At 47.3% G+C, this 24,281-nt stretch overlaps 1 protein-coding gene across 1 annotated transcript in view; it reads left to right on the plus strand.

Annotated features, from left to right (window-relative positions):
- Positions 1-24,281, plus strand: part of LOC147112760 (5'-nucleotidase domain-containing protein 1-like) — a 208,266-nt gene that overhangs the window by 144,455 nt on the left and 39,530 nt on the right. The window contains exons 4-5 of the mRNA XM_085998220.1: positions 14,109-14,273; positions 19,117-19,285. Of these exons, the coding sequence (XP_085854346.1) occupies positions 14,109-14,273; positions 19,117-19,285 (334 nt within the window). The remainder of the gene's footprint in view (positions 1-14,108; positions 14,274-19,116; positions 19,286-24,281) is intronic.

The raw sequence follows: 24,281 nt of genomic DNA on the forward strand, positions 1-24,281 counted from the left end.
GTGTGTTTACCTTTTCTATGCTTGTACGAGTCAAGACAGTTTTTTTTATGGCCTGAGACCCACTATGTAACTTTCACCCACTGATACCAAATCTGTGGAATGATGAGCTAATGGTAGTCCATGTAAACCAAGAGTAAAGCTCACGGAGGAGGTATGATGTAAAGGCCTTTTAGCTGAGGGATAAAAGTGACACTATTGTAACCAAAGTTAGGAAGATCCAGGGACAGAGCTCAGCAGTTGTAACATGGGGAGTAATTTTAATCCCCCATGAAGGATGGGGGGAGGGAGTAGGTTAAAATTTCAAAAGTCTGAAACTTGCCTCCACTTCCAGTTTTAATGGAGCAGGCGACTTAACTGCTCTTGAGAGGCAGGTCTGATATTTAAATATGTTAATGAGGCTACATGCCTTAAACTTTAGCAGCCTATCAGGTTCATGAAACCCTGCAGCTGAAGGGAGGCGAAAAGGCTTCGATCCATTAGGTAAGTGCCTCTACATTATTGCTTGTGGGCCAGGAGAAGCAGGATTGCTTCCCCCAGCCACTCAAGCAAGCCTGCTTCCCAACCCATATTCCGATCTCCTACACCGGGCCCTGATCTTACCCACGACCTCACCCCGCCCCAAGACCTCACCCCCGCCCCAAGACCTCACCCCCGCCCCAAGACCTCACCCCCGCCCCAAGACCTCACCCCCGCCCCAAGACCTCACCCCCGCCCCAAGACCTCACCCCCGCCCCAAGACCTCACCCCCGCCCCAAGACCTCACCCCCGCCCCAAGACCTCACCCCCGCCCCAAGACCTCACCCCCGCCCCAAGACCTCACCCCCGCCCCAAGACCTCACCCCCGCCCCAAGACCTCACCCCCGCCCCAAGACCTCACCCCCGCCCCAAGACCTCACCCCCGCCCCACGACCTCACCCCCGCCCCACGACCTCACCCCCGCCCCAAGACCTCACCCCCGCCCCAAGACCTCACCCCCGCCCCACGACCTCACCCCCGCCCCACGACCTCACCCACGACCTCACCACCGCCCCACGACCTCACCCCCGCCCCACGACCTCACCCCCGCCCCACGACCTCACCCCCGCCCCACGACCTCACCCCCGCCCCACGACCTCACCCCCGCCCCACGACCTCACCCCCGCCCCAGGACCTCACCCCCGCCCCACGACCTCACCCCCGCCCCACGACCTCACCCCGCCCCACGACCTCACCCTGACCTAGGACCTCACCCCCGTCCCATGACCTCACCCCCGACCCACGACCTCACCCCGACCCACGACCTCACCCCCGCCCCAAGACCTCACCCACGACCTCACCCCCGCCCCACGACCTCACCCCCGCCCCACGACCTACCCACGACCTCACCCCACCCCACGACCTCACCCCGACCCACGACCTCAGCCCACCCCACGACCTCACCCCGACCAACGCTATCACCCACTACCTCACCCCGAACCAACGATCTAACCCCCGCCCCACGACCTCATCCCTGACCCACGACCTCACCCCGACCAACGACCTCAACCCCAACCAACGATCTCACCCCTGACCCACGACCCCACCCCAACCCACAACCTCATCCATGATCTCACCCCAACCCACGATCTCACCCCTGACCCACGATCTCACCCCAACCCACGCTCCAATCTTCCCTTACCCCTCCCATCCCAAGAGACAGTGCGAGAATAGATTAGCGACTAACATAGAGGGGAATCCAAACGTCTTCTATAGGCATATTAACAGTAAAAGAGCTATCGGAGGAGCAGTGGGGCCGATTTGGGACCAAAATGGAGAACAATTGGTAGAGGCAGAAGACATGGCTGATGTACTAAATGAGTACTTTGCATCGGTGTTTACCAAGGAAGAGGACTTTGCCAAAGCTATGGTAAAAGAGGAGGTACTAGAAAGGGTGGCTGTGATTTAAGTGGATAAGTCACCTGGTCCGGGTGGCACTGAGGGAAGTAAGTGTAAATAAGACCACAAGAAATAGGAGCTGGAGTAGACCATTTTGCCCTTTGAGCCTGCTCTGCCATTCAATAAGATCATGGCTGATCTTCTACCTCAACTCCTATCGGGAACGGTTGCATAGTGGTTATGTTACTGGACTAGTAATCCAGAGGACTGGACTTATGATCCAGAGGCATGTGTTCGAATCCAACCTAGGGAATTTAAATTCAGTTAATCAAATAAATCTGGAATAAAAAGCTAGTATCAGTAATGGAAACCATGATATTGTCATGAAAACCCATCCGGTTCACTAATGCCCTTTAGGGAAGGAGATCTGCTGCCCTTACCTGGTCTGGCTGATATGTTGCAATTGCCGAGCAAGCCACTCAGTTGCAACAAACCCCTATGAAAAACAATAAGAAGAATAAAACCGGTATCGACCTTGGCACCGGCTATGGACATGACAACGGCACACCCAGCCCAGTCCACCCTGCAAAGTCCTCCTCACAAACATCTGAGGACTTGTGCCAAAATTGGGAGAGCTGTCCCACAGACTAGTCAAGCAACAGCCTGACATAGTCATAGTCAGACAATGTCCCACCAGCAGGGCAGACCCACCAGAGGTGGTGGCACAGTGGTATACAGTCAGGCGGGAGTGGCCCTGGGAGTCCTCAACATTGACTCCGGACCCCATGAAGTCTCATGGCTTCAGGTCAAGCACGGGCAAGGAAGCCGCCTGCTGATTACCACCTACTGCCCTCCCTCAGCTGATGAATAAGTACTGCTCCATGTTGAACACCACTTGGAAAAGGCACTGAGCGAGCAAGGGCACAGAATGTACTCTGGGTGGGTAGCGCCACTACTGGCCGAGTCCTGAAGGACATAGCTGCCAAACTGGGCCTGTGGCAGGTGGTGAGAGAACCAACACGAGGGAAGAACCTACTTGACCTCGTCCTCACCAATCTACCTGTCACAGATGCATCTGTCCATGACAGCATTGGTAGCAGTGATCACTCGTGGAGACGAAGTCCCGTCTTCACACTGAGGACACCCTCCATTGTGTTGTGTGGCACTACCACCGTGCTAAATGGGATAGATTCAGAACAGATCTAGCAGCTCAAAACTGGGCATCCATGAGGCACTGTGGGCCATCAGCAGCAGCAGAATTGTATTCTACCACAATCTGTAAACTCATGGCCCGGCATATCCCTCACTCTACCATTACCATCAAGCCAGGGGACCAACCCTGGTTCAATAAGGAGTGTAGAAGAGCATGCCAGGAGCAGCACCAGGCGTACCTAAAAATGAGGTGCCAACCTAGGGAAACTGCAACACAGGACTACATGCATGCTAAACAGCGGAAGCAGACAGGACTAAGCAATCCTACAATCAACAGATCAGATCAAACCTCTGCAGTCCTGCCACATCCAGCCGTGAATGGTGGTGGACCATTAAACAACTAATGGGAGGAGAAAGCTCCATGAATATCCCCATCCTCAATGATGGTGGAGCACAGCACATGAGTACAAAAGACAAGGCTGAAGCGTTTGCAACCATCTTCAGCCAGAAGTGCCGAGTGGATGATCCATATCGGCCTACTCCCGAGGTCCTCACTATCACAGAAGCCAGTCTTCGGCCAATTCGATTTGCTCCATGTCATATCAAGAAACGGCTGAGCGCACTGGATACAGCAAAGTCTACAGGCCCTGACAACATCCTGGCTATCATACTGAAGACTTGTGCTCCAGAACTAGCCGCGCCTCTAGCCAAGCTGTTCCAGTAAAGCTACAACACTGGCATCTGTCCGACAATGTGGATAACTGCCTAGGTATGTCCTGTCCACAAAAAGCAGGACAAATCCAATCTGTCCAATTACCGCACCATCTGTCTACTCTCAATCATCAGCAAAGTGATGGAAGGTGTCGTCGACAGTGCTATCAAGCGGCACTTACTCACCAATAATCTACTCACTGATGCTCAGTTTAGGTTCCGCCAGGACCACTCGGCTCCAGATCTCATTACAGCCTTGGTCCAAACATGGGCAAAAGAGCTGAATTCCAGAGTTGAGGTGAGAGTGACTGCCCTTGACATCAAGGCAGCATTTGACTGAGTGTGGCATCAAGCAGCTCTAGTAAAACTGAAGTCAATGGGAATCGGGGGGGAAAACGCTCCACTGGCTGGAGTAATACCTAGCGCAAAGGAAAATGGTTGTGGTTGTTGAAGGTCAATCATCTCAGCCCCAGGACATCACTGCAGGAGTTCCTCAGGGTAGTGTCTTAGGCCCAACCATCTTCAGCTGCTTCATCAATGACCTTCCCTCCATCATAAGGTCAGAAGTGGGGATGTTCTCTGAAGACTGCACTGTGTTCGGTGCAATTCGCAACTCCTCAGATAATGAAGCAGTCCATGCCCACATGCAGCAAGACCTGGACGACATTCAGGCTTGGGCTAATAAGTGGCAAGTAATATTCGCACCACACAAGTGCCAGGCAATGACTATCTCCAACAAGCGAGAGTCTAACCACTGCCCCTTGACATTCAACGGCATTACCATCGCCGAATCCCCCACCATCAACATCCGGGGGGTCACCATTGACCAGATACTTAACTGGACCAGCCATATAAATAATGTGGTCATTGGAGCAGGTCAGAGGCTCGGAATTCTGCACCGAGTGTCTCACCTCCTGACTCCCCAAAGCCTTTCCACTATCTACAAGGCACAAGTAAGAAGTGTTGTAAGGGGTGGTGTGTGTGGTCAGCTTTGCCTCTGACTCCTGAGTGGTTCGAATCGCTCCCACTCCCTTGGTTCTAGACTTTGGACTTATTTGGGGGTTGTAATGAAATTGCAACAGACAACTGAGTTGGTGAAAAGAACTTGGATTTTATTTGAGACAAGAAAATATACACAACACAATAATCTTATCACTCTAAAAGGGGGAACACTTTGGAATACATGAGGAAGAATAACAATAGACAGAATACTTCACCTCTCCCAATTCCACTACACTGACTAAGTTAGACTCCAGAGGACCAGGGAAAATGCTCACCAAACGACTTTCTTGACAGTTGTAGAGGTTCGCGATTTCGGGGTTCTCTAGGTGTGGCGGTTGGGGCCTGCCGTACCCCGGACGTGGTAGAAGACTTCACCTGCGTTGCTTTTTCAGTCTTCGCATGTCCACTGATGCGGTCGGGTGCGTATTGGATCTGTCGGGTAAGTACCTAATTTCCTTTGGTTAGGTATAGGGTTTAGAGCCTTTTTCATCAAATCTTACCAGGGATAAGTCAGAATAGCTTGTAGAGTGGAAACAAACTTGCAAATCTTCGGTTTCTTCCAGGTTGGTTTCTTGTTGGTCGCGGTGGCCCAATATTACCTAGTTGTTGGTAATATTGTTGGTTGTTTGTTTCTTGGGGCCCTTGGTTGCCGCGATTCCTTTCTCCTTTCCTTCCGTTCTCCTTCTGTTGTCCTTCCGTCAATCTCCAATTCTCCGACTGTTGAATTCTGAGTGACTGCTCCTTCAATTGACTGACTGAGCTGGATTTTGCTACAGGGGCGGGTTGGAGGTGGGAAACCCACATTCGGGCTTGTTGTCCCGCCTCCATGGAGATGTGGCCAACCCACTGGATTTTCCTCTGATTGACCTTGTTGAGCCCGCCCTGTGGGCTCAGCAGGCCAATTAAGGGCCACCCGGCAACAGGTGACGTCAGAGATTGACATTTCATCTGTCAAAAGCTTTTGGCACATGAAATATCAGTGTTTAACAGCTGTTTGAAGCTGTCAAGCACTGAAAAACTGCTAATTCAGCCTCAGTCCTTTCTCAGGATAACTTTAAAATCATTTTGCTGTAGAAACAAAGAAGCTGATTTTTTTTTAAAAATCGGAGCTTCTGTGGTTCTTGCAGCCGACTCCCGACACCGGAATGCAGGACTCCTGTAAAGGTAAGTAAAAGTAAGTTAAACTTATTTAAACACTTGCAAAACACTTACCTTTGCACTCCTGCACCCCTCACTCACCTGAACACTGGGCATCTCGACCCCTCCAAGACCTCAGACCCACGTCCCGCCTCGAAAACTTTTCGTGGTTTGGAGCTGTCGGGAAGCCCACAAACCTGCAATAAAAATCGCGAATAGGCAAAAAACTACCTGTTAACAGGCAGTTTAATTGCCTTTAATCCCTTCCCGCCTCTCTGGGAGTCGGGTTCCAGCACTTGTCGGGAACCCGACTCCTATGAAATTGACATGGAGGCGGGTTGGAGGCGGGATGGGGTCGGGACCCCCGGATCTCCGATTTTTATAGCCCGCACGCCTCCAACCCGACTCCAGGGGCTTAGGAAAATCCAGCCCACTGTGTTAACTGAGAAAGCAGGCCCCAATTATACCATTTGAGACCTTGCTTATCTGCCCGCCAAATCTTCTCTGGCCCATTGTCAATTTTGGTGGGCTCGTTAACAGTAATAGTTTTTAAATTCTTTAACGGGTTTTGAGCTGGTCCCATCTATCTTAATTGATTTAAGTTGGTGTAAACTAGGTTCGGGATGGTCCGTCGAAACCTAAATTGGCTTTAAATGACTGTTTAATCTTTGGTCCGATTAGTAAGTTTTGTCTCCTGCTGGGGCCAGGGCCCCTTTTGTTGGTCAGTGGCATGTTCTGCATTATGCATACTTTGGATGGCTCTGTAATTTTGGCGGGAACTGCTCTTTCGTAGGCCTATTGTCGTTATGTAAAAATGACTGAGACAGTCTGGAACATTCCCAGACAGTTTGGCCTATGCCAATACCCAAACTGCTTGTTTTACAGAGGCCCATCGCAACCCCTTTGTCGCAGCCTTCCACAGGCCTGGACATGCCCTTTTAAAATAACCAAAATCCAGGGGTTTTAACGTTAAGCCCCCTTTTGGCCCAACACCCTTTAAAACAACCCAAAATCTCTTCTTTGTGGTAATCTTCTTGGTTTGAGGGAATCTGCAGAATTTTGCGAACCTTACAATGTGATGGAATACTCTCCACTTGCCTGGATGAATGCAGCTCCAACAACACTCAAGAAGCTCAACACCATCCAGGACAAAGCAGCCCGCTTGATTGGCACCCCATCCACCACCTTAAACATTCACTCCCTCCACCACCGGCGTACCGTGCCTGCAGTGTGTACCATCTACAAGATGCAATGCAACAACTCACCAAGGCTTCTTCGGCAGCACCTCCCAAACCCGCGACTGCTACCGCCTAGAAGGACAAGGACAGCAGGCACATGGGAACACCATCACCTGCAGGTTCCCCTCCAAGTTACACACCATCCTGACTTGCAAGTATATCGCCGTTCCTTCATCGTTGCTGGGTCAAAATCCTGGAATTCCCTCCCTAACAGCACTGTGGGAGTACCTTCACCACATGGACTGCAGCGGTTCAAGAAGGCAGCTCACCACCACCTTCTCAAGGGCAATTAGGGATGGGCAATAAATGCTGGCCTTGCCAGCAATGCCCAGATCCCAGGAACAAATTTAAATAAACTTCACCATCCTGTACTATCCCATTTTCCATAATTCACAAAAATTTATCGACCTCTGTCTTGAATGTACTCAACAACTGAGCATCCACAGCTCTCTGAGGTAGAAAATTCCAAAGATTCACAACCCTTTGAGTGAAGAAATTTCTCATCATTTCAGTCCTAAATGGCCTACCCCTTATTCTGTAACTGTGACCCCATGTTCTAGATTCCCCAGCCAGGGGAAACATTTTCCCAGCATTAACCCTCTCAAGCCCCTTAAGGATTTTATATATTTCACTTAGATCGTCTCTCATTCTTCTAAATTCTAGGGAATATAGGCCTAGTCTACTCAATCCCTCCTCATAGGGCAATCCCCTCATCCCAGGAACCAGTCTAGTGAACCTTTGTTGCACTCCCTCTAAGGCAAGTATGTCTTTCCTTAGGTAAGGAGACCAGAACTGTACACAGGTCTGGCCTCACCAATGCCCTGTATAATTGTAGTAAGACTTCATTACGCTTAGCATACTATTTGCTTTCTTAATTGCTTGCTGTTCCTGCATGTTAACTTTCTGTGATTTATGTACAAGGACACCCAGGTCCCTCTGAATGCAAACATTTCCCAGTCTCTCACCATTCAAAAGATATACTGCTTTTTTGTTTTTCGTACCAAAGTGGATAACTTTACACTTCCCCACATTGTATTCCATTTGCCATGTTCTTGCCTACTCAGTCAACCTGTCTATATCTCTCTGCAGCCTCTTTGTGTCCTCCTCATGGCTTACTTTCCCATCTAACTTTGTATCATCAGCAAACTTGAATATGTTACACTCAGTCCCTTCATCTGAGTCATTAATATAGATTGTAAATAGCTGAGGCCCAAGCACTGATCCTTGCAGTACGAGAGCCTACTGTCAACAAGGGCAGACATTGACGACGAAGTCCAACACCACCTTCAATATGCCAGTGCAGCCTTCGGTCGCCTGAGGAAGAGAGTGTTTGAAGACCAGGACCAGGACCTCAAACTAAGCTCATGGTCTACAGAGCAGCAGTGATACCCGCCCTGCTGTATGCCTCAGAGACATGGACCATGTATAGCAGCCACCTCAAAGCACTGGAGAGGTACCACCAACGCTGCCTCCGCAAGATACTGCAAATCCATTGGCAGGATAGGTGCACCAACGTCAGTGTTCTCGCTCAAGCCAACATCCCCAGCATCGAAGCTTTGACCACGCTCGATCAGCTCCGATGGACGGGTCACATTGTCCGCATGCCCGATACGAGACTCCTAAAACAAGCGCTCCACTCGGAGCTCTGGCACAGCAAGAGAGCCCCAGGTGGGCAGAGGAAACGCTTCAAGGACACCCTCAAAGCCTCCTTGAAAAAGTGTAACATCCCCACCGACACCTGGGAATCCCTGGCCCAAGGCCGCACAAAGTGGAGGAGAAGCATCCAGGAAGGTGCCGAACACCTCGAGTCTCTTCGCCGGGAGCAAGCGGAAGCCAAGCGCAGGCAGCGCAAGGAGCGCATGTCAACCCAAGCACCCCACCCATGCACCCCTTCAACCACCATCTGCCCCACCTGTGACAGAGACTGTAGGTCCCACATTGGACTCATCAGTCACCTCCGAACTCATTTTTAATATGGAAGCAAGTCATCCTCAGTTCCGAGGGTCTGCCTAAGAAGAAGAGACCCTCTTAGTTACAGCCTGCCAACCCGAAAAAGTCCCGTTTATTCCTATTCTCTGTTTTCTGTTCATTAACCAATCCTCAATCCATGCTAATATATTACCCCTAATCCCATGAGTCCTAATTTTGTGTAATAACCTCTTGTATGGCACCTTAACGAGTGCTTTATGAAAATCCAAATACACTACATCCACTGGTTCCCTCTTATCCATCCTACTAGTTACATCTTCTAAAAACTCTAGCAGATTTGTCAAACACGATTTCCCTTTCATAAAACCACGTTGACTCTGCCTAATCATATTACGATTTTCTAAGTGGCCTGTTACCAAGTGTAGAAATTGCAGAGATGCTGGCTATAATCTTCCAATCCTCCTTAGATACAGGGGTGGTGCCAAAGGACTGGAGGATTGCCAATGTTACACCCTTGTTCAAAAAATGGGCGAAGGATAAACCTGGCAATTACAGGCCAGTCAGTTTAACATCAGTGGTGGGGAAGCTTTTAGAAACAATAATCCAGGAGAAAATTAACAGCCACTTGGACAAGCATGGACTAATAAAGGAGAGCCAGCACGAATTTGTTAAGGGCATATCATGTTTGAGTAACTTGATTGAGTTTTTTGACGCGGTAACGGAGAGGGTGTATGAGGGCAGTGCAGTTGATGTTATGTATATGGACTTTTAAAAGTCGTTTGATAAAGTACCACATACTAGGCTTGTTAGCAAAATTGAAGACTGTGGGATTAAAGGGGCAGTAGCAGCATGAATACAAAATTGGCTAAAGGGTAGAAAACAGAGTTGTGGTGAATGGCTGGGTTTTTTTTGGACTGGAGGGAGGTATACAGTGGCATTCCCCCAAGGTTCAGTACTCGGACCACTGCTATTTTTGATATACATTTATGACTAGGACTTGGGGATACAGGGCACAATTTTGAAATTTGCAGATGGCACAAAACTTGGAAGTGTAGTAAACAGTGAGGGAGATAGTAATAGACTTCAAGAAGACATAGGCTGGTGGAATGAGCGGACTCATGATGATGAAATTCAGTGCAGAGAAGTGTGAGGTGATACATTTTAGTAGGAAGCATGAGGAGAGACCGTACACACTAAATGGTTCAATGTTAAAGAGGGAGCAAGAACAGAGAGACCTGGGGTATTGTGTCCAATTTTGGGCACCACACTTTAGGAAGGACGTGAAGGCTTTGAAGAGGGTATAGAAGACATTTACTAGAATGGTTCCAGGGATGAGGGAATACATTTATGTAGATAGCCTAGAGAAGATGGGTTGTTCTCCTTGGAGCAGAGAAGGCTAAGAGGAGATTTGATAGAGGTGTTTAAAATCATGAGGAATCCAGCAACATGGGAGCAGAGTGGGTTTATGGGATTAGAATTACTGCTCTTGTGGAGGGTAAATACCAATATGGACTGAATGGGCCAAACAGCTTGTTTCCCTTTTGTAATTTCTACATAATACTATGTAATTCAAACAGGAATGCTGCAGTGAGATGCTGAAGGTTTCAATTTATGCTCAGAAATACCCACTTTTTACATTAGTGAAGAGGAGAGAAAGGCAAGGATAGTAAGAATTTAAGTAATGAGAGAGAAACAAGTCCAAAAAAGGTCAGAGGAACAAACAAAAGAGAAAAGAAGCCGAAGGAATGGCACAACGCTGAGAGGAGAATGGGTAACTATGCACAGCTGTGCAGGGGTGGATGCACATGCACTAATGCCTGAAAGCAATTCCAAGAAATAAAAGAAAGAATTTGCTTATATTTGGCACCTTTCACAACCTCAGGATGTCCCAAACCGCTTCACAGCTAATTAAGTACTTTTGATGTGTAGTCACTGTTGTAATATCGTAAACACGGCAGCCAATTTGTCCCACAAACAATAGTGAGATAAATGACCAGATGGTCTGCTTTTGGTCATGTTGGCTGAGGGATAACTGAGAACTCCCCTGCTCTTCTTTGAATAGTGCCATGATATCTTTTCCATCTACCTGAGAGGGCTGATGGGACTTCGGTCTAATATCTCATCTGAAAGATGGCACTTCTGACAGTGCTGGACTCCCTCAGTATTGCAGTGAAGCCCAGATTATGTGTTCAGGTCTCTGAAGTGGGGCTAAAAACCACGACCTTCTGACTCAGAGGTGAGAGGGCCTACACTGTGCCAAATAAATGATATAAATACCAGAAAACACCCTGCATTTGTTGCCAAGTCTGCATTTAATCCGAATTCACACTTTGGCTTATCAGCATAATGTAAATATGTGACGCTATAGGCTGTGGTAACACTGCTCTCAATGAAGACTGCTTTATTTTCTTTATCAACCATAATAAAAACATTTCCTTGATCTGTGTTTTTAGTCACCCATCCTAATACCTCCTCCTTTGACTAGGTGTTAATTTTTTGTCTGATTATGCTGCTGTGAAGCTCCTTGGGACTAAGGACCCCTTTAATTTTTTTTTGGTGCGTGGCCCCGTCAAAATACCGCGCATGCGCCATTTTTCCTATTTAAGAGCCGGCTGCGCAGGAGCTGCAGAGTGCTGCACGGCCGCGCAGCCTGAAAGGACCATTGCATGGGACATTTTCTTAATTTAAAGGTGCTATATAAATGCAAGTTGTTGTTGTAGGTGCAGAAATAACATTTTCTTCAATAACAAATGTTGTATTCTGTTGTAATTGTAATGAAAAGACCTTGTTTAATGCCGCTGGTTATAAAGTGGTGTATGAAACCTCCTGGCAACATGTGCTGATGGATTTCTCTGTTGGAATATGGGTTCCAGGACTGAAGCAGATTGCATTGCCGCCTTGATGTGCAGTCCAGTTCCCTGCTGCACCTTAGATATTCCGTTAAATTTTGTAAACACATCCAATATGATTTCAGCATTTATTCTTACCATTTTAAGACCACTATGAATACAGCATGTGAAATCCAAGCAGTAGGTAGACTTATTGCTGTACCATTATAAGCACCGAATTAAGAAACACTTTTAATATATGACAACGTCTTCACTGCTTTTGGGTCTGAATTATATCTTCAACACAGGGTCTTGGAATCTGAACTTTTGTTCTCAGTATGATTTGAGATTTTGTGATCAGGAAGGCACAGCTGCAACAACATTGATAATTGGCAGTTTGGATTTTCTCGTGGTGCATTAGGGTCCCAGGAGGCTTTGTGCTGCAACAGTAGCCAAGGGGGCTATTCTACTTCCAATCTTCCTTTAGCATATTGGCCCAAAAAATTGCTGTGGCAAACCAACGAATGGGGCCCGCTGTTAGTTAGACTTGTCCTTGTTCGTTTAATGTCAATGATATTTTGTACTGCAAGTTTTTGGAAGATGGGAACGTCGAGACACCCTCTACAGGGCATCTGGGTCCTGTGTGAACAGGGAAAGCAACTGTGTATCTCCTTAACCAATCAAATTGAAGGATTGTGAAATGAACAGCACAAGGTCTGAACAAGGAAGTGTAACTTAGGAGGTGATTTTGTGACTGGGGGCGTGTTGGAGGTGGGACTGCTGCTTGTCGGGTCGATGTCCCGCCTCCATCGATTTGTGGCCAACCCACGCTATTTTCCCTTGATTGACCTTGTTAAGCCCACCCCGCGGGCTTAGCAGGCCAATCAAGGGAAAGCCGGTTGCAGAGCACGTCAACATATGACGTTTCATCTGTCAAAAATTTTTGACAGATGAATTGTCATCATTTGACAGCTCTGTGAAGCTGTCAAACAGTGACACTCTCTGCAGTTTGATGAGGTCTTGAATACAAGACCCATCAAACTTCTTTCTTTAACAGAATTGAGATAGTTGTTGCATCTGTGAATGCAACGGGCATCTGTCATTCCCAACACGGAGGTCCAAGACTCTTCGCATACAAACCGACTGAAGCCTGCAGGAAGAAACAAAGGTAAGTACACTTTTAAAAGCACTTTGCACTTACATCAGATACTCACCTCTACACTCTTGCACCCATCACTTACCTTCACAGCACACTTTTGCACCCCCCGACCCCCGCAGACCCACTACTTGCCTCGCTGAGCTGGCGTGTTTTGGAGCCTTCGGGAAGCGCCTGCACTTGTGAGGGCAAAAGGGGGATAATCCTATTTTCTGCCTGTTAACTACCTGTTAACAGGCAGTTTAATAGGCTTTAATCCCTTCCCACCTCCAAGGAGACGGGACCCGGCGCGAGACGGCTACCTGCCTCCTGGGAAGATGGCACAGAGGCGGGTTGGGGGTGGGTTCCAAATTCTGCCATTTTCCCAGCAGTCCCGCCTCCCCAGGGTTGGCAAAATCGCCCCCTTAGAATGGGTGAATTCAATGTCAAATCAGGTACAGAAAGAGAAAGAGAAAGATTGGATTAAGAGAGAGAGAAAAGAGAGACAGACAAAAAAAGCTGGCAGTAATTAACACTCATCACGCCATCGTACTTTGTTGCTTTTTACGTAACTTGCTTTTGTGATAACTAAAATAAGTGCTGTTTCCCTTTTGCCAATTCCAGCATCACAACAACCCCTCCAATTTAGAGGTACTGAAAAGTTTTTCCAATTACCTTTTTTTATTGCAATGCCTGTAAAATTAATTTGCACTCGGTAACAGGAAAATAAGAAAACAAAGTGTTAACTTCATAAATGCGCTGTATTCACATATTTGGTGGATATTCAATTTTTTAATCATAATTAACAGCGTATTAACTTGTCTGGCTGGAATATAGGAAGTTTTTTTAAAAATTAAAGCTTATTGTACAACTGCAGAAAAATCTTTCACAAATAAAAATTAACTGGTCATATAGGTCACCTTCATGACAAGCTATTGAAAACTGCCCAAGCTTCTATTAGAAAGGGTGACTTTGTGTGTCTTGATCAGTAGTCTGAAAATAAGTGCCTTTTTGTTTTCTTCTCCTCTTTATAGTTACATTTTATAAATGTCTTTGACCTCAGCCTTTGGTCTGGTCTTAGTCTTGAGAAACTCAGAGTGATATCTGGCATTTAACCCACAGGTCGTTTACTTTGGTGACAGTATGCGCTCGGATATATTTCCTGCCCACAGCTACAACAATTGTGAAACAGTCCTAGTGCTAGAAGAGCTAGAAGTTGAAGCCAGCCAACAAGTTACAACAGACAGAAAGGACTCTGAACCGTTAGAGAAGAAAGGAAAATATGAAGTAAGTGTTCATAACAACTGCTTATTATAATAAGTTTGGACAAATAAACCAAAAAGGCCTGTGTTTGCATTTGAAGATAATAAAAGGTACAATGTTTATCCTATTCTCAGTTGCAGTAGATGTGAATGGTGATTTGACTAACTTTGCTACAGCAAACTCTTAAAATGCTTACTCTGATAAAGGATTATAATTTATCCTGATGATATTAATTCTTGATAACCAGCAGTTGATTATTACCAGTTGTTGGTAAGGTTGTTCTGATTATGTTACATTTATTCGGGGTTGTAGTCCTGTCTCCATCGAGTTCTAGCCAACCCACGTGATTTTGACTTGATTGACCTTCTTGAGCCTGCCCAGCAGGCTCAGCAGGCCAATTAAGGGCCACCCAGCAACAGGTGACGTCACAGATTGATATTTCATCTGTCAAGACCTTTATATTAGCGTTTCACAGCTGTTTGAAGCTGTCAAACACTGACAATCTGTACTCTTAAGTTAATTCCTTCCTCTCAGGCTGATTTAGAGATCTCCCCAGAACAGAAAGCTGAATGCTGCAATTTTTGACAGCTCGCAGCCATTCTGCTTTCTGTGCCGGTGAGATGAGGGACTCCTGAGACCTGAAGGAAGGAAGGCTGTAAAGGTAAGTAAAGGTACGTAAAACTTCTTTAAACACTTTACACACACCAAACACACTTACCTTTGCACTCATGCACCCATCACTCACCTGAACACCGGACATCTCGACCCCTCCAAGCCCTTCATCCCGACAGTCCGCCTCCTCTAACTTGGCGTGGTTTGGAGCCATCGGGAATCCCACACTTCAACATTAAAAATAGGGATTAGGCTAAAAACTGCCTGTTAACTACCTGTTAACAGGCAGTTAATTGGCAATAATCCCCTTCCCGCCTCGGGGAGGCGGGTCCCAATGCGGGTTGGGTACCCGCCTCCTTTGAAACTGGCATGGAGGCGGGTTGGGTGTGGGATGGGTTTGTGCCCCCCGATTTCAGGATTTTAACCCCCCACACGCCTCCAATCCCGCCTCCACGGCCCAATGAAAATCCTGCCCTTAATGTTCACAAAGCTAGCTGTTAACTGAGTTAATTGAGTTATTTCTTAATAGCTGTGTGAAAGATACAAGAACATAGAAAGCATGTTATAAGGAAAGGCCATTTGGCCCATCAGCCCATTCCTTTCACAGACCTTGTACAATTTGCTCTATCATGGACTTTATGCTAACTCATTTTAACATTAGAACAGCATTCTCTATCCCCCTGTTCCCCTGTATCATGGACTTATGGGACACATAGAAATATTAAGCAGATGACTACAAATTTCTTCTATAATTTTCTTGAGGACTCTGGTATGTGCAGGTGCCTTGTCAAAATTTGATTCCTTGAGTTTCTTCAAAGAGATGCTTTATCTTTTTTTTATAAACACCAGAGCTAAAAATTTGGCAGCAACTTTCATTTCTGCAAAGTGATATAAATAATTTACTTAACACTTCAAACATTTCCTGATCCTCTACCCCACTTATCCCCTAAATAATGTCTGCCACATTTGTGAGACAGGTCTCAGCTAATTAAGCTATTTTCTCATAGAAATTAAGTTTTTTTTACACTGGACAAAGTGGATACAATTGCACATTCAGAAGCAATGTCCAAATCATTGTCAAGAACAGTATCACAGAACAAAAAAAAGTAATACAAAATGAATGATCGGAAAATTGGCAAAGCCATGAATACGGTGCATTGACATCCGTACCTGATTCTCTGATCTGCGCTAAGTAAGCAGTGCTCCACACCAAAAATTTCATCTTACAAAGTTACCTGAGAACATTCATCCCGAGAGAAGTGTCTGCTCACTGATATATGACTCTATATCTGTATGTCTTTCTTTCTTTTGAGGTGTATTTAGTCCATTTCTTGGTTTTTTAACTTAAAGCACTGGAAGAGTGCCAGTTTCATGATAGCTCAGCCCTGCTTATTACAAGTTGCCCAACGATACAATATTACCACAGTTATAGAGGATAGCGGAGAACTGAAGGGTGTAGATAATACTATCCTGGTGTTCTGAAAGGAATGAGATGTGGATTAGGGAATTTTTTTTTATTAGTTCATGGGATGTGGGCGTCGCTGGCAAGGCCAGCATTTATTGCCCATCCCTAGTTGCCCTTGAGAAGGTGGTGGTGAGCCGCCTTCTTGAACCACTGCAGCACCTGAGTTGAAGGTACTCCCACAGTGCTGTAAGGGAGGGAGTTCCAGGATTTTGACCCAGTGACGATGAAGGAACGGCGATATACTTTTAAGTCAGGATGGTGTGTGACTTGGAGGGGAACTTGGAGGTGGTGTTGTTCCCATGCGCCTGCTGCCCTTGTCCTTCTAAGTGTTAGAGGTCGCAGGTTTGGGAGGTGCTGCCGAAGAAGCCTTGGCGAGTTGCTGCAGTGCATCTTGTAGATGGTACACACTGCAGCCATGGTATGCCGGTGGTGGAGGGAGTGAATGTTTAAGGTGGTGGATGGGGTTGTTTCTGTGTCACAATATATGGGCTAAAGACTTAAGCAAAGGGTGGTCCAGGGAAACATGTTTTTCCTTGGATCTGCTGGCAGACTCAGGGTTAAAATAAACATGAACATTTATACATTTTCAGCACCATTTACTTAGCAATGCAGTGATGTCAGTACATCACTAATTGCCATTAAACCACTTCTGTTTGTATATGTGCTAGGATGGCTTGCAAAACATCACGGATACTGCCCTTTTAAATTTACAAAGAAAAACTATTGTATAAACAGCTGATGTCATTCATTAGGAAGTATAAGCATTTGACTTTTCAGAGAGTTAACAAAAGGAACTTCTTTAAGAGGCCTGTTGAGGTTATTCAAATGGTTTCTTTTATGGGTTTAACTTCATTTATCCTTACTTAGTGGAAAACAGTTGAAGTCTCCATTATTTTCAGTAGCATACTTTAAATACCTTTATATGTTTCCAGCTGAGTAGTGCCACAAGGAAAGTCCCACATATGCTGAGCTAACAATTTGAGACCTGTCAGTAAACCACTGTATAATATTACACTAAACTCCTATTCCCTACTATAAACACATAACTTTAACACCCGTCGCTTTTAAATATTCACCTACTTGTTGCATAAAAGTACCATATTAAAATTCTGGTTGATTGTTTTTTTAATTGATAATTTTTAAATTATTGTTACTTGTGCAATGCTTGTAAAATATTCAGAAAACTCGCAAATTACCTCACTGCATTAAGTGTATAGGTCCTATTAGAAAAATAGTACAGTACATGAAAACAGTCCATTTTGTACGGCACCATTTTTGTGCAGTTGTTCAGAAGAGATCCATTTTCAATGATTCAGGGTTTTCTACCATTTGTTTGCAGGGCACCTTTGCCAGAGGCCTGTTGACATGTCATTCCTTTGTCAAGAATGATTTGTAGCATAGGTAGACCCAAGTTAATGTCTCGCCTTCGGGAACAAAAAACAAATTGCATTGACACACTTTGTCATAATATTCAAAATTACATTTAATGGTACTTTTTTTGCTCTCTTTTCACAGTGTTCTCTCCTTAGCTGTCCTCTCCTCGAGGTGTTGACTCCCTACTGGAGCACAGTTCGTTTTTAAAGCATTTGGTATGCCAGGCACCATCTCCGGTTCAGTGGCATCTCGGTCCTGTAAGACGTCTGAGCATCTTACTTTAATGGTAGTAGACTCACACTGCCCTATGTCTGGTTGTATGATAGCACCAGGAGTGTAACAATCATATCCTCCTGTAACATCAACTGAAGAGTCACATTTTTGGCAAGTTCCATTTCTTCAATCTCCCCAAAGGTGGATCGGCTTAATGCGAATCTGCCTCATTTTACAGAGCAACAGCTAGAATCATATTCACTTATTCAGTCAATACAACGTGTCATCATATAGTAATATACAAAAATAATGAGCAATCTCATTGAAACTTATAAAACTCTAACAGGACTAGACAGACTAGATGCAGGAAGGCTGTTCCCGATGGCGGGGGAGTCCAGAACCAGGGGTCACAGTCTAAGGATAAGGGGTAAGCCATTTAGGACTGAGATGAGGAATTTCTTCACCCAGAGAGTGGTGAACCTGTGGAATTCTCTACCACAGAAGACAGTTGAGGCCAATTCATTAAATATATTCAAGAAGGAGTTAGATATATTTCTTAAGGCTAAGGGGATCAAGGGATATGGGGAGAAAGCAGGGACCGGGTACTGAATTTGGATGATCAGCCATGATCGCATTGGATGGCGGAGCAGGCTCGAGGGGCCAAATGGCCTACTCCTGCTCCTATCTTCTATGTTTCTATGTAATCTGCATATCCCCAAATCAGTGAGTTGTTTTGCTTGACTTAAACAAAATAACATCTAATTCTCCAAACATTGTTTCCTTCTTATAGCTTAGTTCTAGGTCTTACTGTTTCGCAGCTTTCTGTTTTATCTCTAGCTGTTTGCAGAAATAAAAGGAAAGTCTGCCAGGCCTCCTGCCAAGCTCCCAAGCCCAGCAACTCCCCAACACAATGGGTGCAAGGTGTATATTCATTACCAAGACAGGCTAATGATTTGTTTATTATTTACAGTATGTTCAACTTCAAAGCTAGTACATTAGTATCTTAACTACCTATTGTCTCAGACCCCAAGCTTTTTACGCTTGCATGGATATACTATACTTTAAAACACAGCATTTAAACTAACCCTTTTTCCAAATTCTTTCTGTAGAAATAAAGGGCAAAAGATCCCAAAACATGACAATCATACTTTATCACCTCGTGACTTCTTCTTCCTTTCATATGTCTCCTTCCTTTTTTTCCAGGGCCAGAGGCAGAAGATGTGGCCGGTGGTGTCAGAACAATGGGGCTCCTATTTTGTGGATGGTGTCACAGGGCTGGAGGGTGAAGGTGAAACCCAGGTGCACACATGGTGCAGCAACAACATTAACACTTACAGCACCATTGCTATTCCCAGCCTGCAGGCTATAGCAGGTAAGAAAGAAAAGAGTAACAACAGGCCATTGTAGCATCAGTATGGGTGGACCTAAGAAACAGCAAAGGACAGAAAACACTGGTGGGAGTAGTTTATAGGCCCCCTAACAGTAGGTACAGTATAAATCAGCAAATTAGAGGAACATGTAACAAGGGTAATGCAATAATCCTGGGGGACTTTAATCTTCATATAGACCCAGCAAACCAAATTGGCAAAAGTAATTTGGAGGACGAGTTCATGGAATGCATTCGAGACAGTTTTCTAGAACAATATGTCAAGGAACCAACTTGGGAACAGGCTATTTTAGATCTAGTATTGTGAAATGAGACAAGGTTAATTAGTAATCATTTATTAAAGGATTCTCTGGGGAAGAGTGATCATAATATGATAGAATTTCATATTGCGTTTGAGAGTGATGTGGTTAAGTCCGAAACTATGGTCTTAAATTTAAACAAAGCCAATTACGTAGGTATGAGGACCGAGTTGGCCAAGGTAAATTGGGAAATTAGATTAAAAGATATGATGGTAGATAAGCAACGACAAAGATTTCAAGAAATAATTCATAATTCTCAACGAACATACATTCTTTTGAGGAAATAAAAACTCCACGGGAAAAGTGGTCCAACCATAGCTAACTAGAGAAGTTAAGGATAATATTAGATTAAAAGAGGCTTACAATGTTGCCAAAAAGAATAGTAAGAGGTTTTAGAAATCAGCAAAGGATGAACAAGAAATTGATAAAGAGGGAGAAAATTCAATAATTAGGGGGACAGGTAGCATCCTTTGTAAGCAGGATCGAGAATCCCACATGTTACGTTGCTTACCTGGTGCCAGGGTGAGAAACATCTTGAACCAGCTTGAAAGGATATTGGAGAGGGAGGGGGCAGATCCAGTCGTTGTGGTCCATGTTGGGACAAGCAACATAGGAAAGAGTAGGCAAGAGGTCCTGTTTGGGGAGTACCAGGAACTAGGAGCTAAATTAAAGAACAGGATCTCAAGGGTTATAATCTCTATTATTACCTGAGCAACATGCAAATTGACGTAGAGATAAATAGATTGGGGAGGTGAACACGTGGATGGGAAAGAGGGATTCTATTTCATGGGGCACAGGCACCAATATTGGGACAGGAAGGAACTGTACCATTAGGACAGGCTCCACCTGAACCGGTCTGGGACCAGGGTCCTAGTGAAAAGGATAAATATGCAGTCACAAGGACTTTAAACGAGTAAATGGAGGGGGTGGGGAAGGGCTCAGTTAGAAACTAGTACAAATAATAGTTCAAAAACAAACAAAAGAGAAGAGAGTTGAGTAACAGTCAGAAATTGCTCTTTAGGCACTACGGGTAAAGGGAAAAGTAAAAGATGTAAAGTGATTAAATCAGGAGAGAGAAATAAGAAACACGTGAGTAAAACATTAGAGCTGAAGGCCAGGCTAGGGTGTGTGGCCCAAATAAGCATTCTTTATATAAACGCACGGAGTATCTATATATATAAATCGGTACTTCTGTCATTCTATCTGTCTGTCTGTCTATCTGTCTATCTGTCTGTCATCGCGTGTGCGTTGCAGGTATGCACTCGAAAGTTACAGGGCGTACCTACGCGCGCGTTACCTCCAAAGAAAGCTTACGCTTCCGAGACGGTTTTAAGCGTATTTACGTTTCGGCCGGGCTAAAATTGCGCCCGCGGTATCCCAAAAACCTTCAACATTCCGCTCATTAGCATCTCATTATCCGCTCATTAGCGACAGAGTGACCTCGAGCTCGACCAATCGTACGCCGGGTTGCTGGCGTGTGCCGCCGGGCCAATCGGTGCGCGTGTGGCCGGGCTTTATCGTTCTGAACCGAGGTGAGTCGCCGCCATCTTGATTCCAAACTTTTCCTTTCTTTTTCCCGCTTTCTGCGTCTTTAGAAAAAAACGTTGCTTTTAAAACACATATTGTTTATTAAAAAAATGATTTAGAAAGTAATTAACTTATCTAATCTCATTAATTTTCCTACCTTTCCCCGTTTTTCCAGGTAGGCCTAGAAGCCTCGGCGTCTCCTCCGCACCCACGCCCGAGCTAGGCACCTCCCGGCCCCACTCGAAGGCTGGAGGGCTGAGCCTCAGCCCAGCGCCGCTAGGGTGTGCGCGCAGCAGGAGCTGAGACGTCTCTCTCTGCCGGGGCTTGCTGAGCGTCCAGCGTTACCCTGGCAACCGGGCCCGCCGGAAGTCTCGCACAGCCGCAATCGGCGGTCTTCACCTCGGGGGGGAGGGGGGGGGCGGCCGCGACCCTCGGGGGGGGGGGGGGGGCCGCGCGCGCAGCAGGAGCAGCTGAGACGCGGCGTCTCTCTCTCTCTGGCTTGGTCAGCGTCACGGTTGCCCTGGCAACCGGGCCCGCCGGCCGAGAGAGACGCCGCATCTCAGCTCCTGCTGCGCGCGCAATCGGCGGTCTTCACCTCGGGGGGGGGGGGGGTCGCGACCCTCGGGGGGGCGCGACCCTCGGGGGGGGGGGGCGCCCCCCGCCCTCCCTCCCCCCCCGCCCTCCATCCCCCCCTCCCCCCACCCTCCCTCCCCCCCCTCCCTCCCTTCCTCCCCCCCACCCTCCCTCCCCCTTCCCCTCCCCCCCCCCCCACCCTCCCTTCCCCTCCCTCCCCTCCCTTCCCCTCCCCTGCCCTCCCTTCCCCCCTCCCTCCCTTCCTTCCCCCCCTCCCTTCCCCCCCTCCCCCTCTCCCTCCCCCCGCCCTCCCTTCCCCTCCGCCCTCCCTTCCCCTCCCCCTCCCCCTCCCCTCCCTCTCTTCCCCCCAGTCGCTCTCTTTCTTCCCCCCAGTCGCTCTCTCTCTTCCCCCCAGTCGCTCTCTCCCCCCCAGTCGCTCTCTCTCTTCCAACAACAACATGCCCTCGAAAAAGCCTCGGCACCGCCGGGCACTTCAGCTAGTAAGCAATAAATTGAATGAACTGTTACCACAAATTCAACTTGGAGGGTATGACATGGTAGCCATTACTGAGACGTGGCTGCAAGACGGTCAGGACTGGGAACTAAATATACCAGGTTATAAGGTCTACAGAAAAGATAGGGAAAATGGCAGAGGGGGAGGAATAGCCTTAGTGATTAAGGATGAAATCACTTCAATGATAAGAGAAGATATAACAAGAGTTAAGCAGGCAGTGGAGACTTTATGGGTAGAATTAAGAAATAGGAAAGGATTTAAGACTATAGTGGGATTTGTGTATAGGCCCCCTGGTAGCAGCTCTGAAGTGCTAGATTAGATAACTGCAGAGATTAGACAAGCATGTCGCAAAGGCAGTGTGGTTTTAATGGGGGATTTTAACTTTCATATAGATTGGGATAAGCAGATTAGCACGTCAGAAAGGTAGTGAATTTCTTGAGTGTGATCGGGATAGTTTTCTGCATCAGTATGTCCTAGAACCAACAAGGGGGCATGCCATTTTAGATTTAGTAATGAGCCAGATTTAATTAGAAGCCTAATGGTGCGTGAACATTTATCCAACAGCAATCATAACATGATCGCGTTCAATATAGTGTTTGAAAGGGAAAAACGCGAAACAGCTACTAAGATTCTAAATTTAGGTAAGGCCGACTTCAACGGGATGAGACAGAGACTGTCCGCAGTAAACTGGGCAAATCTGTTAATAGGTAAAATGACAGAAGATCAGTGGGAGATGTTCAAAAAAGAATTTAACGTGATACAGAACCAGTTAATACCCCTGAACGGCAAGAGCTCTACTTGCCAAAAAAAAGGCCATGGATGACTAAAGAGGTAAGAGACATAGGCCTAGAAATTCAGTAAGGCCCCGCCAGGTCTTTAGCGCCCGAAATTTAGCGCTCGCCCGGATTCCCGTAGCGCCCGCCTGAAATTCAGTTGCGACGGGCCAAGACGGAGGCGGGCGCTATTGCAGGGTTTGGCCGCCTCGCTTGGGGCGATGAAAGTCTATTTCAGGCGTCCAGCTGCCGCTGCGCCACCCGATGCGGTGCGGCAGGCTGGGGTACTGCAGGCCTCCTCCTTCTCTTAAGGAGGAGCTGCCTGCAGCCGTGAGATCGCCGCTGGATTCCCCCGGCAAATGAGCCCGGCACCACGGAGAAGTGCCGGGCTCGCGGGAGTCAGACAGCAATGCCGCGGGGGGGTGGTGCAGGAGTCCGGGGAGGGAGGTGCGGCCATGCGGCCGCCGGGAAAGCGGCCGGCCGCCCCTCCACCTTTATGCGCCGGCCTCTCGGAGCTGCAAGGCCCCGTTTTTCAAACGTTGTTTGCGGGCAAGGCGGCCGCAACTGAATTTGGCCTTCGGCACGGAATCGCGTTGGAACCGGGGCGCTGCACACACCGATGACGTCATCGGTGCCGGCGCAGCGCTACCGGCTAACGCCGCTGTTAGGGACCAACTTAATTTCGGGCACTAAAAAACTTCCGGCGCAACCCACTCTTTCGCCCCTAAGTGGGCGCAAACGCGACTGAATTTCTAGGCCATAGGCCTAGAAATTCAGTATAGCCACTTTTGGGGCGGTGAAGTCGGGCGGCCGCTAAAGTTTGCACCCGGCGCAAAGTCGCGCCCCCTTCGCCGATATTCAGTCGCATCGCCCCAAGCGGTTGCTGCTGCGCTAAAACAGGCGATGCACGATTATCTTTAGGCGCTAAGCCGGCGGTGCGGAGCGATACCCCCGAGGCCGGGCGCAGCGCCGGTGCGGCGAGTTGCTGATTGACGGCAGACACTCTGGCGCCGGTCAGCTCTTAAAGGGGGAGGGTGGATTTGTTTGCCTGCCACGCCCTGCACCCCTCAACCTAGGCCTGACCACTTCAGCTTCACCTGCACAACGCCCAGGGCTATGGAGAAGGCCGGGGAGAGAGCGCAGCGCTTCAGCGACGGTGACCTGAGGCTGCTGGTTGGCGGAGTGGAGCGCAGGCACCATGTTCTGTTCCCAGAAGGTGGCAAGAGGCCGCTGCCCAGCGCCTACCGGAAAGCCTGGAGGGAGGTCTCAAACAGGGTGTCTTCCAACAGCGTGGT

The sequence above is a fragment of the Somniosus microcephalus genome, chromosome 9, assembly GCF_052327205.1.
Source record: "Somniosus microcephalus isolate GS21.2 chromosome 9, FLI_Smic_1.0, whole genome shotgun sequence".
NCBI lineage: Eukaryota > Metazoa > Chordata > Chondrichthyes > Squaliformes > Somniosidae > Somniosus > Somniosus microcephalus.